Source organism: Heptranchias perlo, chromosome 36 (assembly GCF_035084215.1).
Source record: "Heptranchias perlo isolate sHepPer1 chromosome 36, sHepPer1.hap1, whole genome shotgun sequence".
Lineage (NCBI taxonomy): Eukaryota > Metazoa > Chordata > Chondrichthyes > Hexanchiformes > Hexanchidae > Heptranchias > Heptranchias perlo.
In genome coordinates this window covers 5985703-6004885 of record NC_090360.1, presented here as the reverse complement: position 1 = coordinate 6004885, position 19183 = coordinate 5985703, and the positions used below count along the sequence as shown (strand labels likewise).

The window sequence follows — 19183 nt, the reverse complement described above, 5'->3', positions numbered from 1 at the left end:
TGGAGAGATTTGAAAATTAACACTGAAGGTCTCAAAACTAATTCACTGAGGGGTGTGGGACCTGGGGAGATAGGAGTGTGGGACTTGGTGTCTAGAGGATTTGGGCTACAGAGTAGAGGCAGGGAAGCGACATACAATAAAAGATGTAGATTTGGGTTTCAGCAGCGAGGAGAGGTAGAGATGGGAACAATGTTACAGAGGTGGAAGAAAGTAGTCTTGATGAAGGGATTTGAAAGAAAAAGGACACTCAGTTCTAGCATCACACCTGGGTTCTGCACCTCTTGACTCAGCCAGGGATGTCAATGGAGTCAAAGCCAGAGGCACCCTGGTGCTGGAACAAAATTTCCACTCATCCAGGTCTTAATGTTGGACAAGCAGTTGAGTAGTATAGGAAGAGTCCTAGGTTAGAGAGAGTAGGCAACAAGGTCCAACCAACTGTTGAACAGGTGACGTACCAAAACAAACATTTTTCAATAAAAAGGTGAGCTGCACATGCACAACATCTCAACAAAAGAATCACTAAGAATTTAAAAGAAAGCGACCAGATAGTAAGTGGCTAAATATCAGACGAACAAATAGGGCCATAAGCAGATAAGAACCCACTCGAATCCTCAGGTGGTTTCTCTGCAATGAGTCAGCAATGTTTCTGCAGCTGCTGTGAGAGTTTAAATATACAATGAGCTAAACTTGCTGCAGCTGCACTGTATTAGCTCAGCATTGGTGCAATCACACAACCAGCAGCAAGGCATGAAAACATGTGCTCAACAGATCTGCACACTTCATTCATCCTGGAGCCCCATTGATAATCCAGAACTGGGGCCGAAGTTTACTCCCATCACAAGGCAAACACACACTCCACTCCTCTCCTCTCACAGCTCAGTGACTCCATCCAGATAACAGGCGCACATAAAGTCCCAGGTTTGAATCCTCGGTTGGTGCTCAGTCAGCTGAGCATGGCAGGGATGCAAAGACACAGACAACACAGCGCGCGACAGGCAGGCAGGGACAGAGAAATGGAATAAAGAGGTTCTGCCATTAACTTTGGCACGACTTCCATGTCCCCGACCTCACCGAGTTCTTTGGCCACTTTCGGCCTCCCCCGCAAATATCAGGGCCAATGTTTCTGCAGATTAATTTTGAATTCCTCCCCCTTCAAGCCAGGCCGTGTCCTCTGGTTCCAATTACATTCACAATCATCATGCAAATTCACTCAAAGCAGCTCCCCTTCGATTGAGTGTTTCTCTTTGGCACAAATGAGTTAGAATACTGAGATCTGAAATAATCAGATCTCAGTCGGATCAGGGAAACTTTGTATCCCTAGTTTTTAGGATCACTCAGAGGACTATTAACAGAAATAACTTCTTTGCCCAAAGAGTGGTTAGAATGTGGAAGGTGCTCACACAAGGAGTAGTTGAGGCAAATAGCATAGATACATTTAAGGGGAAGCTAGATAAGCACGAGGGAAAAAGGAATAGAAGGCTATGCTGATCGGGTTAGATGAAGAGGGGTGGGAGGAGGCTCGTGTGGAGCATAAACGCTGGCATAGACCAGTTGGGCCAAATGGCCTGTTTCTGCATTGTAGACTGGATGTAATTGGTGTGATGAGTAAGGAACAGAAGCAGCAATGACTGCAGATGCAAATCATCCAAATGGGACTTCAATGTGAATTATATTTCTGCCTGAATAATTTAAAAGGACTTTTATGAAGCCTTCAGGTGGTTATTTCATTACAAGTTAAAGTTCATTACAAATCAGCATGATAACAGAGCAGCAACACCTCGTAGCTACCAGAGCACGTACACTGTTCTAGAATGAAAATTTCCTCCTGGTACAATATTCCTCTTCATATTATAAATATATTCCCATGTGATAGATGTTAGAAAATTGACCCAACGCTTTTATATGAAGAGAACACACATTGGGCAAGGCGGCTAATGGCTAAGGATAGGAAATAATGAGAAGGTGCGTGTAAAATTGGGAGAGGGCAGCCTGAGGTCCTGCAGAGGTCAATGTTCAGCCAGAGTGGGATGCTGGCAGGGGCCGGTGGGGGGTTGTTAAGCAAGCATGGATACATGGGGAGGCCCAAGGACAAATAAAGGACATTGGGGTGGAGGATGGGGTTAGTGCTCCAAGGCTGAATGCCTGAAAATGGATATATTGGGAGGGGAGGGCGAGGGGGACAGATGGCTGGTTTGAGGCCTGAAAAGTCAGTTGGGGGGAGGGGGTGAGGGCAGAGGCAGCAGCAGGTGGAGAAGAAACCAGGCTGCAACCCGAGGCCCAAAATCAGCATAGGTTTGGGGCAGATAGGGAAATGGAGTGGAGGAAGAGTGTGCTGGCCCCAGGCCCCCAAATTTTTATGAGGGCGGGGTGGGGGGGGGGGGGAAACTGGTGACTGGTGGCAGTAATAGGGGGAGGGTGGGGATAAAGATGGATGACTGAAGAGAGCGGTCAGATGGTGAAGAGCGCGCAGTGCAAGTGGTGAGACACAGAGTAGGGAATAAAAGTGGCAGATAGATACAACGGACCCAATTCCAATGAGAGGCAAGTATAAGTAGCACAGTGCCACCTGGCTGGGAGGACTAAATAAGCAGCACTGCAGCATCATTGAAATAAATAGGGGAAAACACACCCTGGCAGCTGTGAGGAATTGCAGAAACTAAGTGTTACTTGACAAGATGCGCAAATGTGCAAGACTTCTAATATATTAGAGATTGGACAGGTAAAGGCACTCTCCAGTTGTCAGTCATGAGATCAGCTTACAGGAGTGGTCAATAATGTTGAACCCAAGGAGAACACAGGGTGAAAACCCAAAAATGTAACAGCTACAAAGGAACTGGATACTAACATGTTAACTGTTTGTGTGATATCTGTCAATGTGTTTTTGTTAAAAAGACAGTAATTGGAAATCCTGATGTTACTGGACAGTGCCAATGAGATATTAGAGTTCAGTCTAACTGTTCCACAATCACTGTCCTTTTCTCATCACTAGAGTTTGTTTTGACTTTTTATTGGCTCAACTTCTCATTTTCTCTATTTGTGACATTGTCTTTAATCACCACTGTGGATGACAGAGTACCAGATACGTTACAACCAAAGTGTTACAACCAGTCCGATAAAGGCTTACAACCACTAAGGTCGAACGCAGAATTGACGAGCATCTGTTCTCACTTTTCACATGGTGATGTGTACGGAACAACTGCGAGGGTTATAGGAATGTAGCAGTTCAGGGACAGTCAGAGCAGCTTTATACAGACTCAATAACACAACTCCCCTTACAATACACTCATAGGTTGCGTATTCTGCATATAACCCTCGCTGTGCGTTTATCATTCAAGAGCTGCCGCACTCTCTACGTAATAGAACTGCCTTCAACATGGTGTCAAACAAACAGCTTTCACAGAAAAACAAATTCATAACAGCACTTCCAAACCTCCCAAAGCATTTCACATACAATGAATTACCTAGAAGTGCAGTGACTTGTTACACAGGCAAGCGTGGCAGCCATTTTGTACACAGCAAGCTGCCACAAATAGCAACAAGATGAATGAACAACTAAATCTATTTGTGGTGGTGTTGGTTGAGAAGGCAAAGTTGGCCAGGGTACCGGGAGAACTTCCAATAGTGGCAAGGAATATTTTCCATCCAATTGAACAGGTGCTTGATTTAACGTCTCATCTGAAGGACAGGACCTCCAGTCATGCAGCACTGACCACTGCACTGGCACACCACTCTCCATTATGTGCCAAGAGTCATAGTACAGGGTTTGAACCCACAACCTGCAGCTCAGAGGCTGAGCGGTGCCAACTTGGCCAAGCTTACAATATGGATGGAATCAGACACGAAAACAAAATTGTTTTAAATGACAAACGGAAGACTGGAAGAAGCTATTTCAGGAAAATTTCAAGTGATGATTGACATTAAAAGGAATTATACTGGAAGTTGCGAAGCAGGATTGGAATGGAATTATGAGCCTGGTATGCATTATCATCTTATTAGCAAACACTTGGAGATCAAATTTGCCTCAGAAGAAGTAACAGACAATCAATGCTCTATCTTCAATTTGAAGATAATTCTTAATAATTATTTGAATATTCTGCCCAGTGCGTGGGATAGAGAGTAAATGTGCACCCTTCGCAGTCTTGTGAAACTTACTGGTAGCTGATGAATCAATTATCGTAACCATAGTAACAAACCATTAAAGCTGTATATTTAAACCATAAATTTCCTTTTGACGCTTCTCAACTCATGAAGGTATCAAGTTACCCTGAAAGCATGTGTAATTTAAACTCCAGCGTTGCAATCGTTTATGTTAAAATCTTGTCAATGCCAGTTGAGCCCGTATTACTGTGATATGATTCTCTGGTATAAAGCTGGAGGCTGCCCCGGGGTGCACATTTTCTCGCCAGCCCTACATTAATGAGGCCCGGCCCTCAACACCCACACAGTAAGGAAAATCTACCCCAAGTTGATGCACGAGTTTGATAAATTATGATGCTGCGGCCTCGACTGTTTTGTCCAATTATGTTTCTTTGAAGCGGTTAGAGCGTTTTTCCATGTTAAAGGCGTTGTATTAATGCCAAGTTGTTGCTGTTACAGTACCAGAGGCCAGCGGATAGGCTGTGGCCAAAGGGTTTAACAAAAGCAAGAAATCCTGCGACCAAAGGCTTTCCTCTCTTCAAACCCGTCCAACTTTATGACGTTTACCAAAACTGCCACAGACTAACCTTCTGTTTCACATCACCCAGTCTAAAGCTTGAAAACAAAATAAAGCGTCCTAACAGTACCCAGATTTGTTGGCAGAGAGATCCGGTCTTAATAAAGCTGGTTATTTGTGATGGTGCGAAGAGATGGTGTTCTTCTGCAATCAATCACTCGCTCATAACTTTGTTCTAGACAATCACTTTGTTCCGTCACTGTGTACAAAGGACCAACTGCAAATGTTGTAATTCTCAACAGGAGAATGGCTTTTATGGATGAAGTCCACGTTTCTACAAACATGCACGATTACTTTGCTGTCTTTTGGGAGTGGCATAAAGCAGTGCTAGAATTTTAACCCTGGAAATAATTTTTCATTTTATTCTCGTGTCCAGGGTTCAAGCTCCAGTCTCGTTTTATTTACAGTTTTCAGAAGAAATTTAGTCGAGTGTTTTGTTCCCAAACTATAGTCTGGCAAAAAAAAAATATTTTGTTTTAACCTTCCCTATTTTTCTTCTTTTCAGGAACTTGTTCAAAAATTGTCCTAATTGTGGTTTTATTTCCCACACAACTCACCAGAAATTAAGACAAACTAATAAAGTGAGGCTTGAACGACAATTGTAACTTTGCTGGGTTCAATTCCCAACATCGTTCGAATATTGAGGACATCTTTTCGCCTCAGAATCATCTTAATTTGGTTTTTTTTAGTCTCATTTCTTTCATCTTGAGTTTTAATCTTCACTTGGAAATTTAGCTTCAATTTTATTTTAGTGACAGAAACAAAAAATGGACTATTTTCCTCATGTGTGTCAACAAGTACACTGACATCAACATAACTTGTACTGTGAAAAAAGATGAGTTATAGAAACCCCAAAGTATGCACAATTTAGTTTAAGATGCATATAAAAAGGCCCCGAGTTACAGGCCTCATCTTTGCAACTGAAACGTCTCCTGAGAAAACTGGGGTATTTTTAGATCATTTTCAACTTTCCCCACAAGTTACTTATAAAATCACAAATGCATCACATTTTTTTTCTAATGTCTCGGATGCTGATTGAGAGACTCAAGAATTGTTCTATTAGCTCAGAGCTATTATTTTGCAGGCGGGATATGACATGTATTAAGGTAGCAAGAGAGATTATTAGTGTGGCTCAGCGTGAGTAGAAGCAGCCACAGGATCTTGAAGTATAATAGAATTTAGTTCTAATGAGGGATTTGGCAATACCTGACTCATTCCCCAGTGTCAGGCTGCTCAGCACTGTTGGCCACTTTAAACAGATGAGCAGCTCAGCTGTTTAAAGTGCTGGTTAGCACTGAGCAATGACCCATTCAAAGGAGTTGACTAACTAAGAGAGACAGAGGGAAGGGAAAGCACCTGATTAAACAACTGCTGAAAGCGCCCAGCAATGCAGTCCCAACCCACAGATCAACACAGGAGTCCAGTACAGGCTAACCAATGCAACAATAACTTGAATTCATATAGCGTCTTTAACGTAGTAAAACGTCTCAAGGTGTTTCAATCAAAGGAAAACCTGGACTGAAGGCGTAAACTGGTTTTGGCAACAAGGATTTTAACATAACATTGGCCTGATTGCTACCAGATTTTACTGCCACACTTGTTCTTCATTGTCGGGGAACGAGAAGAGGCAGAACCACTTCAGATGATTTTGTTTGGTGATTTGTCCTCACGGACCAGGCAGTATTCAGTGTTTGAAGAGTGTGCCCCTCAAACTTCACCGGAAGTTACTTACCAGTGTACGAGGTGTTTTTTTGGGAGAATCTACCAAACAGCTGAATTACTGACCCGTGTTCTGTGCCACACAGCAGTGGGATAAAGTTTACATTGACATGTACATCCTGATCCCTGCCACTGCGAGAAGTGCTTCACAGTGTGGCAGAGGCTGGTTATTTAAAACGCAAATTGTTTTGCGAGTCAACACAACTCAATCTAAATTACAATATTTACTGACAATACCCTTCTGAGAGGACTTGGAGTGGATTATCTGCCTGTTCCTTTATTCTTCAGAAAGACTACACTATGGGATGGGTGGTGTTTGGTTGGGTGGGGGGGTTAGATTATACATTACACTAAAAAAGGCCAAATTCACAATCAAGTGGCAACAAATTGAAATGTTCCAGTTGTGGGACTTGCAGTGTATTCTCCAGATTTTTTTTTTGCCCATTTCATTAATTGATTACACTCCTGGTCTCTTTAGTTCTCGTTACACCTATAGAAGCAGAAGTTTAAGCATGCAGGAACTACAGAGATAGCCATGCTGCCAGGAACTCCACCCCTCTAACACATCCGTAAAAGTGCCCAATTCTCAAGCTACTAAAATAACCAATTCAGTCGTTGTGCTGAAAGGCTCAATTGCCAGCTGTTCCGAGACTCAAAATATTTAATACTTTAACATTACAATCAGATTGCCTAAATATGTAATGTGTCTAATTAAAATACAGCAAGCAACACATTGAACTATATATAAAAACATAAATAAATATTGAACCGTGTATTTGCATAAATGGAACTCTGTTTTAAAATTGGAATCATCTTTATTTAAGCACATTTCCGGTTGATTAATGGTTTAAGATGAATACGGTCTCTAACCCATTGTTGCTTATACAGAGCAGTCACTAGTTAATAGTATCACACGGCACTCTCAAACAGTCAATTCAATGTGCATTCAAGGTGAAATTCATCAAAATCCTTTTGGATAAACACTGCAGTGATAGGAGAAAGGGTAGGTGCATGAATTTCATTGAGATTTATTGAACACATCAGCAAGGAGGGACAACAAGGCAGTGATGTGTTTGAGCACTGCAAATGGCATCACAGACGACAGAGAAGCTAAACTATTCACAATGAGTGCCTGAACCCTGCATCAGTTACAGTTACTAATGGATGGAAGTGGTGCAGTGAGAAAGATTGGAAGAAGCTGCGCCCTAAATAGCTTGTGCACCTCATCAGGGCAGGTTCTGATCAGCTTCTAGCGGACTCTGGGAACTGGTTGCCAATCCTCATCAACCACAAACGTGTGGGGCCCAGAGAAACCAAGACTTGTAGCGCCTTTCACAACCTCAGGACGTCCCAAAGCGCTTTACAGCCAATGAAGTACTTTTGAAGTATAGTCACTGTTGTATTATAGCAAACGCTGTAGCCAATGCGCGCACAGGTCCCACAAACAGCAATGTGATAATGATCAGACTTTTTTTTTTAAAAAGTGTTCGTTCAAGTTGGAATGTTGGCCAGGACACCGGGGAGAACTTCCCTGCTCCTCTTTGAATAGTGCCAAGGGATCTTTTACGTCCACTTGAGGGGGCAGACGGGGCCTTAGTTTAACATCTCATCTGAAAGACGGCACCTCCGACAGTGCAGCACTCCCTCAGTGCTGCCCTGGAGCATCAGCCTTGATTTTGTGCTCAAGTCCCTTGAGTGAACCCATGACCTTCTGACTCAGAGACGAGAGTGAAATATAAGGAAGAGAGAGTGAATTAGATCCTCTCTCCATTACCTCTTCCACAACACTCAATTGCTGAGCAAGATGACTCCATAATGTGCTACATGGGCATGCTCATGCACGACAGCCCAACTCAACTTGCCCAGTCTCTTGCGGGGAAACCTGGCCTCTGTACAATACGCTGAATTCAAATTCCTCATTGTTTACAAGTTCGCTTTATAGCAATGCCCCACCCACTACATGGCCTTGCCCCATCCAACCTCTCCAGCTCTAGGCTCCAGCACGTACCCTTCAGTTTTCCGATTCTGATCTTTTGTGCACGCTACGCACCACCACCCCCCACTCATCACCCACCTATGCTCCACTACCAGCTTGGCCCTACTCCCTTGCACTCCACCTTCTCCTCACCTTAAACTTTTTCCAAGTCTCATCCTTTGATTCCTAACTCCAATACTCCTCGCTGCCATTTCCTCGCTGTGAAGTGCCTTGGGATATTTGCAATGTTAAAAGGTGCTCTGTGAATGCAACTGTGTTGATGGCCCTGATGTACCAACCACGAGTGGAAAGTTAGCAACATGGGGGAACCATGGATGGAAGGACAGATCTTGCCAGCTGATGGCACAGCTGCATCGTTGGATTGAAATTGTTCTTCATTTTAGGCACGAATGAATTCAAGTAATGGACATTTCAAAGTACAAAAGCTCACTGAAAAAAGATTTTAAAAAACATGTGTTTTCCTACAATATTTCTTCCCAGTTGCACTATGTAACAATTTTGATTGTTAACATCAAATAACAAGCCCCATTGGGCAAACTGGCACAGCATATCCTCGGAAGGGAGGGATTTCTCACTGCAAATAACTTGTCGACAGTCAATCCTGTTAATTGTATCCATGTGATTAATATCAGTTAGTGTTAATTGTATTCAGGTGGTGTGCATCAATTGGGGACTCTCGCATCCATTTATGAGAGCTTAACTAGGGTGTGGCTGGTGTTGATCTCTGAATAAAGGTTTGGAAGCAACTGAAGACCAGGCTCTACCCTTCACCACCCGGCCATCCAATTTATAACAAATCCTCCCATTACTACTTCTTTCGACCAATTATAATAGCTCATTAAAACTCAACATTTAAAAATTATCCTTTTTTTTTCATGTCGTCTCAAAATTGTTCAACATTAAATACTGAACATGTCGCAAATATCAATCCCTTCGCCAAACTCAACAATAGAATCACATCATCTGCCTATCTCAGCCCCGTCACGGCACTAACCCACTCATTTTATTTGAAGCTGAATGCTGCTAATCCTTTGCCTGACTAGAAAGTGAATGGAGTTGTAGACTAGTCGCTCTACCAGCTGAGTTACTCAATAAAGCAAATACAAACATGATTAACTCCCTTTCCTGGGATGATAAAAAAAGGGGCTTTGCTGTGGAGTTTCAGGTCACAGGGCCAGTCTTGTACACAAAATATCAAGACACAAATTTGATCTCAAAGCAAAACAAATGCTCTCTGAAGATGAATGACATTCTCAGCATTGGCAATCTACTTCCGGTCATTGCACCGGACATGGAGAGTTGGATGTTGAAGCTGCTGCTTTACTACAGTTTGACCTCGATACCTGTAGTGTGCAAAGCAGGCCTGAGTTATACCGTCAGGATGTCTCAGTTTATACGAATATACTGTTGTACACAGTTTATATGAATACACCTGATTATACTGTTTCACACATTATGTGCATTAGCAGGTCTCCACCCCCCAGCTCAGAAACCAACATGGAGAGTCTCTTCAAAGCTACAACTGGATGATAATAGAGCATCTCCTCTCTCAGAAAAGATAATCGCAGAGTAACCTCCCTATATTTGGGGAGAGTGGTTTGGAGAAACATTTATAAATCAGACTGTATTCTCCTTGCCACATGCAGTACTGTTCCCCTTGAAGAAGCCCCGTGCAAAAAAAATATCAGGGCTGCCTATTAACTTCACTATTTCCCACTAAAAGTTATAAATTTGATCTTGACTTCAAATACGGTCCTTCCGAAACTTATGCACAACCGTTTACAGAGGTTTATCATAGTGCACAATTATTTGACTTTTAACATTTGGGGAAAGTGGTAAAAACCTAAGGTCAGCCAAGCTAAGCTCGGATATATTATGACGAATGCGAAGTTAGGATCCATTACCCTGAGATTTTAAGGTCCATTACTCACATCTGCAATTTTCTCCGCTAAGTATTATTTTTTTTTCCCCGTAGAAAAGCAAAGGAACTGCGAAATTGTACTTTATTCTTCCGTGTCCCTGAACTTATTGTGTTCAACTTGGGCTACAGAATTTGAAAAAAATTGCCAGTGTCAAAATACCTGGTGCCACATTTGATGCTCCAGTGCTGTGTTTGTGAAATATATTCTGCTCACATTTAAGGACAATCTTAATTAAATAGGGAGGAGATAATTGATGTGCAAGTCTCGTATAGTCTACAAAAATCCATAACACACTAATTCTCGAACGTCCTTTACGTCCAGAAGCTTTTTTAGCTTTCTGATAGGTAGCATTTTTAAAATGAGGATATATTTTAGAAGGATATGCTGATAGGGTTTGATGGAGGAGGCTTGTGTGGAGCATGAACACCAGCGTGGACCAGTTGGACTAAATAGAATTTACAGCACAGAAACAGGCTATGTAATTTTATGTAATTCTGTTGTGACCGTCATCTTCCTGACAAAACCTCATTTTGAAAAATCTGCTCCATCACACCTGCTACCCATTTGATACTGCTTCACTCAATGTCAGCAGAGTAGCATTACTATACAGCCTAGGAGTCTCCCTCTGATCTCACTTCAGTAAACACCTAGCAACTGCAAAGTTCTCATTTTTATTCCTCAAACAGCCTGTTGGACATTTAAAATCTAAAAGGGAGTCTCCACCATTAAGCTGTCACTAACAGTAACGAGATGAACAACCAGTTAATCTGGTTTTGAGGTGGCTGAAGGAACAATGTTGGGCAGGACATTCTCACTCTCTGCTCTTCATGAAGTGGGATCTTTAATACCCACGCAAACAGGCAGATGGGGTGTCTCACCCAAAGGACAGCACCTGGCACAATGGTGGCAGCGGGCTGTCACAGTTACGATGGGCCGAATGGCTTCCTCCTGTGCTGTAAACTTCTACGGTTCTCTGCAGCACTCCGTACTGCATTGGAGTGTCAGCTCAAGCCTTCTGACCCGGAAGCGAGTGCATTACCAACTGAGCCACGCCAACATTCACAGGACATACTCTCAAGATCCTGCATATTACTGCAGCACCAGTCTAACACAGTTCTTGTACAAACTGCAATCCTCACTTAAGTCAGGAAGCACGAGTTTCAGCAACTAAATTATACTGAATGGAAACAACTACGAAAGGGTCAGTGTAAGAATTTCTTGCCAACAAAGGTGGCTGGCTGAATCAGGGCCTGCAATTACTTTCATTGCACACTTACCTTTTAACATACCTCTCTAAAAGCGTGTGTCCCAGATCCTACCGGGATCTCCAAGGGGATCCCCAGTGTCACTCTACCTATATTTTGTGGGTTTTTTTTAAAAAAGTTACTAGCACACACGCAGCAACAGAAGTAAAAGTATTTTCTATAATGATAGGACTGTTTTCCGTTGGGTAGCTGAAATTTGTCTTTCATAAGTTATGACAGGGGTGAGGGTTTGCCAGGAAGGTGTCAAAACCTACAGGGGACTCATCACAAGAGTTTGACAACCACTGATCTACACAGTAATGTTTAGAATGCACTGGAGCTGCAGACTGCATTGGAATTGCGTATCTCTAATCCGCACAAACAGGTAGATGGGGCCTCATTTAACATCTCGCCCAAGCTGACAGCACCTGCCATAATACAGTACAGTACTGGCCCACACCTTTTTTCAGACACACTCTTCAGCCCCTCTATTCCCAATATGAATTCTTCACCAATCTGCTACGTCCCATCTCCATGCTGCAATTTCTTTATATTTCACCACTTACCGATTCTACGGTCACATTGTAATAAAATCAGAATTGTACGTTATAATAAAACGGACAGCATTACACAACATCCTTAAAACACTATGCTGGGCTACAAAAATAGTGGATCTAGCAACTTTATCCCCCCATCTTGATTGAAAGGGCTGTTAGCTGTGCAGTGCCAGGCAAGACACCTTGCAATCTTTCACATCATATGTCATTTACATAAATGTGTCATTGAATAGGCATTAAATAAAAGCAAAATTATGGTACGTGTATCAAACTGCCAGCAAAAATTTTCAGGTCACAATGCAAAATTCTACCCGACAGGCATCACAAAGCAAACTTTACTGAGAACTTAGCCCAGCAAGAATTCCCTGAACTGCAGCCAAGTAACTTAAAAGGAGGATAAAATGGGATTAGACGGGTGAGCTCCATCATTTCAATACAATCTGCACTATGTCCATATCATTACAACAGGGATAAAGTTACATAGTGCGGGTGGGCAATAGTGCACTTGCTGGCGAATTTACCCAACAGCTGGGCAGTGGTTAGGTATACTGACAGCCCAACAATGCACCAATGGCCCCAGGGCAAATGAGCCATTACTGGGCAGGAAATGTCACCCAAGACAGAACCTTTAGTCAGCCAACAGCATCCACTGGAGGCAGACATCAAGTCCAAGCTGCCTGGACTGTACCAGCCTGTGACTTGGCCACTGGCAGATAAGCCCAATGATGGCACCATGTGGGAAGATATGTTCCTTCATTAGAGTGGAGGATTATTTACTTCAATCTGGAAATATTAATTAAAACATGAGCAGAGCATTTCTTTGACATCAGGCCATTTTCTTTTTCTCCTTCTAAAAATGATGGTCCCTGCAGCCAGCATTTGATCAATAGCATTTCTTGCCCATCTCCGATTTTCATCGCTCCACCATTGGCGGCTGTGCCTTCAGCTGCCTAGGCCCTAAGCTCTGGAATTCCCTCCCTAAACCTCTCCGCCTCTCTCTCCTCCTTTAAGACGCTCCTTAAAACCTACCTCTTTGACCAAGCTTTTGGTCACCTGTCCTAATTCAGCGCCAAATTTTGTCTGATTACATTGCTGTGAAGCAACCTTGGGACTTTTTACAACGTTAAAGGCGCTATATAAATGCAACTTGGTGCTGTTATAGAGAGTGCACTGTCTGAATCATTAAGTGACCTCCAAATAGAACCCATGGTGGCACGATAGATCACAATGGACCACACTTGTCTGTGCAATTTACTAACACTCAATGTTGCATTCCATCAGCAGAAGACTGAGCACTTGTTTTACTCACAAACTCAGTAAATGGATCACTGAAAGTATAATACATTATAACCTAAGAGTCTTAAACAACTGCTCATTCTATCTTCACTCAGGACATACAAAATCGTGTTCTTATCCTTATAAATATTTTAAACCTATCATTATCACATGTTTGTAATGCTGCCTCATGACAACTTGTCTGTCCTACACATTCATTTTACAATACTTTATTAATATTTAAGTGAATGTTCATTAGTCTAAGCTGTCAGTTAGCATCTTATTTTCCCCTCTATGGCACATCAATAGCTTGACACATGCCCTGCAGCATGGTAATCAGAATAGAGCAATACACCCAAAGTGTTCTATAAAAAACCCCGGGTGATGACTGCATCGTCTGTTTTGAGCGCAAACCACACCAAATGCAGACTTCGAAAATGAGTAAATACAAACTTAACAATCGTATTGCTTTGCCAAATTTCTAGGAACAATCCATATTTCACACGGTGTCAAATCCTTTGGTGAGGGAGGTTTTCCACTGTTTTCTATCTGTAGCGAAATCATATACGCAGAGAGAACAAGTCACGATTTCATTACAAACAGGGACCAGCAGAAATCGCCCTCCACACTGCCGTGTGTTGGCTCATAAAATGCTCTAAAATAAACGCGGCAGAAGACACACCTACGGATTGTCAAGTTCTATAGGGATGCGTTTTTCATGCATTAGAAATAAACGTACTGGAAACAAGGCCCTGGGATTATGTTCATAATTAATTACCGATAACAGGAAAGATTCTTCATGGGGATATCATCACATTGGAGAACTGTGGGTGCAACGATACGAACCAGTCGGTTCCCAGTCAACATCTAAAATTCATACTAGAGCCAACTTACTTTAATGTGACATGAACAGATGCGTCTTTAACAGCAATGACACTCTGCACTAACTACAACTCATTCACAACTTTGTTCAGGAATCCTCGGGTTGGATGTAAAACACGTCCACCTGCTACTCATCATAAATCCAGTCCCAATCTTAGGATTGCAGTATCGATATCCAACATTCTGATATTACCTGCAGGAAAAAAAATTCCAATGCTCTCTTCCCAAGGCGTTGAATTGGTGCTGGGGTATAGTTCCACAAGTGGGGGCTCCTTCTGGTATCTGAACCATCCATTGGGCCATTCTGACAACACGTATCAGGTTATTCAACTGCAGGGGGCTTCCCTGCTGAGCACGTCCATACACGGGCACTTCCAGCGGGGGCTGATCAGGAGCAGGAACCCTTGGTTGATTTCCCTCCCTCTTGTGCCTCCCCCCCGCTCACTCCTCCTCCTCCCACTCCCACCCCCGCCCCCCCCCCCCCCGCTCACTCCTCCTCCTCCCACCCCCCCCAAGATCAACTAACTCACCAGAGAGCAATGATGAATCCTGGCACCTTCCTGTTCTGGAGGACTTTACCGGCTCACTGGATAAACTCGCTGAGCAATCGGGGCAACTATTTCCAAGAAAGTTCGGTGAGGTTTCCCCCCCCTCTCTGCCTTTCGGTCCCTTTCACCATCTTCAAGCAAGCCTGAAGGTAGATAAGCTGCTCCCCTTCTTCTGCAGATACTGGCCGAGGCTCTATAACAGGAGCAGGGGGGAGGTGCTGACTGCCACCAAGCATCAGCTGAAACTGAGGACTCACCAGCATAGCAATAAACTCACATCTCCCCCTCACACCATCCTAAACAATCTTACAACACCAGGTTATAGTCCAACAATGTACTATAACCTGGTGTTGTAAGATTGTTTACATTCGTCAACCCCAGTCCATCACCGGCATCTCCACATCATCCTAAACAGGCCTGACACAACTCACTGTGGGGCTTGACAGGGAAAATGTATGTTAGCACTCTGCACCATTAGGCCACTAAACGCCAGCATGTTATTAATGAACCGAATACTGAACTACTGCAGCATACAAAGTCCTGTTGATGTCTGCTGATTGCACGCTGCACAGACACACACACTCTGCCGATTCACAACATCCCTACATCCGACTCGCAGCCACTTCAGGAAAGGGCTCAGCATTAGTTTCAGGTTTCACTTTACAACCAGCGTGGAGGGGCCACGGAGGTTGGTCTCCACCTCCCGGTTACAAACTATGCAGGCAAACAATATCAACGCCATTTCTCTTTTGAGTATCTTGCAACACAGCCGCAGGTCTTTCAAGTCACTTGTTTGGCGGCCCTGCGGTGGTTACCCTCCTCTCTCTCCTCTGAGCTCCCAGCCCAGGGAGGTGCCGTCACTCTTCCCCCCCCCCCCTTTTGCTCGGAGTTCCCCCTGTCGCTGCCGCATTCGCCCAGCTCTCCTCCTTAGAAAGGCATCAACTTTTAGTCACTGCCGCCCCGAGGATCCGGAATGTCCTGGGCAGGTTGGCGGGCTCCTGCTCAATCCAAGGTGCTCTCTGGAGCCGAAGACACCTTCCAGGGACAACCCCGGAGAGGAGGGGGTGGAGGAGGAGGAGGAGGAGGAGAGTCCTGTCGTCTCCCGGGAGGAGGGCAGCCTCTCCTGGGGATTTCCCTCCCGCACGGTCATTCACCTTCTCCCCTTATCACAGAAGACGGGCACCGGCTCTCTGGTGCCCGGGTAGGAGAGGCCCCACGTCCCGTACAGCCGCACTCCCCCTTCCACTCCCCACCTCCGGGGGACTCGCTTCGTCCTCCCTCCCGGAACCAGTCCAGGGGGGGGGGGGGGTACTCAGGAGCTGCCTCCTGCCCCACTCACTCACTCACCGTCCGCTGGTGCTGCCGCTGCCTGCTGATCCCCAGCCCGCTGAAGCCGCTCCCAGCCGCTGTCCTGGTGTTGCTGAGGGCGGCGGAAAGCAGCACCCTTGCCGCAGTCGCCATCACTGGGAAGTGGAGCCGATTCCCGAAGTCTTGCCAGTCGGTCCGCAGCGGCGGTGGGGGCCACGGCAGGGCGGGGCCGGGCGGGCGAGCCGCAAGTGGGGGAGCGGAGCACGGGGGCGGCCACTGAGCCTGTCCCTCAATAGCTCCACCAATCGCAAGCTCAGTCTGGTAGAGTAAGGCGGGGCTCGAACTCGCACCGCCCCTAAACAGAAGAGGCGTGGTCTCCACCTATCAATCACAAGAAAGGACGCATTGATTGGCTTGGTACAGCCAATGGGGCGTAAACTACAGGACACACACCAATCATGTCCATTCATTGGCTTGCTCTAACATCTAACTGTTGAAGGTTAATTCATGTTTTCCTCTTCATTTTTTGTTACTACATTTTTAAAGGATTTGTTAATTTTGAAAAACCGAGAGGTAAATGTGCACTGAACACTATAGAGATACTAGTTAAGTTGTTTGCCGTACTTAAACATATGTTTTTAATCAAGCACATGCATACTATAAATAAACAGACTGCTTTCAAAGTGAATAAGCGTAAAATGTTGAGAAATATCAATCACTCGAACTGCCGGAGTTAAGGGCTTGAATGTTTCAGTTGTTAAAAAAGTCAATATTGTAACAAGCTTGCAACAATGAGGCGAAATATCTTCAACAATGTAGCAAAATAGGTTCAACAATGTAGCGAAATAGGTTCAACAATGTAGCGAAATAGGTTCAACAATGTAGCGAAATAGGTTCAACAATGTAGCAAAATAGGTTCAACAATGTAGCGAAATAGTTTTCATGTTTCCTATAAGGGCCTAGCAGGGACTTTTAGAAAGTTGAAACCCAAATGCCATTTTATTAAACATTAGATGTTTTCCCATAAATTTAAGTGAAGCTCTTTTCAATAAAACAATTCAAAAGCTCCAATTATTTAGTTCTGACGAAAGGTCTTCGACCTGAAACGTTAACTCTGTTTCTTTCTCCACAGTTTGCTGAGCTTCTCCAGCATTTTCTGATTTTATTTCAGATTTCCAGTATCCACAGTATTTTACTTCCAATTATTTATTGTTGTCCTTCTATTCAAGCAAATTTTCCAACTTCACCCACTTCCACTTTTTGGAGTGATTTCCTCCAATCCCTCTCCATATCTGCCTCTTCCTCTAATTGTCTGCTTTTGAAGATTTCTCTTTGTCTTATCTGCTCTCTGTGTACTGTAGAGTTCATGACAAGTTTTACACTAATACTGTAAATTAAGTGGATGCTATTTCAATTTCTGCTTCTGCTTTTAATCACATTTTTAGGAACTATTTTATTTCCTCGCCAATTTTTCCCTCTCTACCAAGTATCCCTCGCTGGGACACAGTTCTATGGACTCCAATCACTCTCTGGTATCTTGTCCATGTCTTCATGGTTCACAAGTGAGCCTCCATAGTGAGTGGTGGCAGGGTATTGAATCATAGAAGCCATCACAGCCAAGCCTGTATGATGCCTATGAGCATATTTCGAGCAAGAGTCATTGGATACTGATCAGGAATGGGAATTCTGATTGATTGTAGCCCTCCCTGATCCAAGTGCATCGAGGACAATTGTAGCACAACGGTGTCCTGGTCAATATTTATCTCTCAACCAACATCACTAAAACAGATTATCTGGTCATTATCATATTGCTGTTTGTGGAGGGAGGGAATTCCAGAGCCTAGGGCCTAAGCAGCTGAAGGCACGGCCACCAATGGTGGAGCGATTAAAATCGGGGATGCATGAGAGACCAGAATTGGAGGAGCGCAGAGATCCAGAATCTAGAACGAACAATGAACAACAATTCTATATAGTATAATGGCAATAAAAACACAAAATGCTGGAAATGTCAGAGTTCTGACGAAGGGTCATCGACCTGAAACGTTAACTCTGTTTCTTTCTCCACAGATGCTGCCTGACTTGCTGAGTATTTCCAGTTTTTATTTCAGATTTCCAGCATCGGCGGTATTTTGTTTTTGATTTAAGTATAACAGCACCTTGAATCCTTTAAAAACGAACAAAAAGTAGACTTTAACACTCCAAGGGTGAGGGCAGCACTAAAGTGAAGCGCCACGCCAACGCCAACCTGTCTACCTAGTATTAGTGCTCGATGGGCCGAATGGCCTCGTTTTATGGGCGGAGCCTGTTACGTGACGTTTTACGTGTTGACGTTTGGGGACAGGGCGTCGGAGACGGGAGTGAATGTGTATGGTCGGGCGAGACTGGGCCTTGGTTACTGAGACTGGATGCACTGCTCCCGCTGAGGATCCGGTAAGTTGATGCACGATTCTGGGGGTGTGTGAGTATGTTATCGGTGAGTGAGGGGTCGCTCGCTGCTCCCTCTCTGGCCCTTTCTCTCTCTGTGTTGTGAGGCTTTGGGCTTGTGGTGAATTTACAGTCGGGCTGTTATCCACGGGAAGGGACGGGGCATCAGGTACACTTTTTTTTTGGGGGGGGGGGCATCAGGTACACTGCGGTGACAAGTGACCTCCACTTGCAAAAAAATATTAATGGGGTTCATTATGCAACAAACTTTAAAGGGCTCATAAGAAAGCCAAAGCGAATGTGTGTAGCATAGGCTTACCAGGATAGCCAACTGTAATTGAGAACAGACTTGAGATACTGGGACTACTTCCACTGGAGTAGAGAAGGCTAGGAGGGAATTTAATCAGAGTTTTACAAATATGCAGGGTTTTCATAGAGTGATTAGATAAATACTATTTCCTCTAGTTAGGATGCCAGTGATGAGTATCAAGTTAAAATTATCCCTGAGACTGAAGGAGGATTTATAGGAGAAGTTTCTTTGTTATAGAGGGTGGTTGGTTGGAGCATGGGATGGTTTGTCACGGAGTGGTCGAG

At 44.0% G+C, this 19183-nt stretch overlaps 2 protein-coding genes across 4 annotated transcripts in view; one reads left to right on the top strand and one right to left on the bottom strand.

The window, feature by feature from the left end:
• The window catches only part of mcu (mitochondrial calcium uniporter), a 114375-nt gene extending 97963 nt beyond the window's left edge, over positions 1-16412 (bottom strand). The window contains exon 1 of the mRNA XM_067972443.1: positions 16205-16412. Coding sequence (XP_067828544.1) covers positions 16205-16318 — 114 coding nt within the window. The 5' untranslated portion in view covers positions 16319-16412. The remainder of the gene's footprint in view (positions 1-16204) is intronic.
• Positions 16413-18503: 2091 nt separating this feature from the next.
• micu1 (mitochondrial calcium uptake 1) overlaps positions 18504-19183 on the top strand; it is an 83094-nt gene continuing 82414 nt past the window's right edge. For all 3 annotated transcript variants that reach the window (XM_067972441.1, XM_067972442.1, XM_067972440.1), the window contains exon 1: positions 18504-18595. The gene's annotated coding sequence lies outside the window, so the exon portion shown is untranslated. The remainder of the gene's footprint in view (positions 18596-19183) is intronic.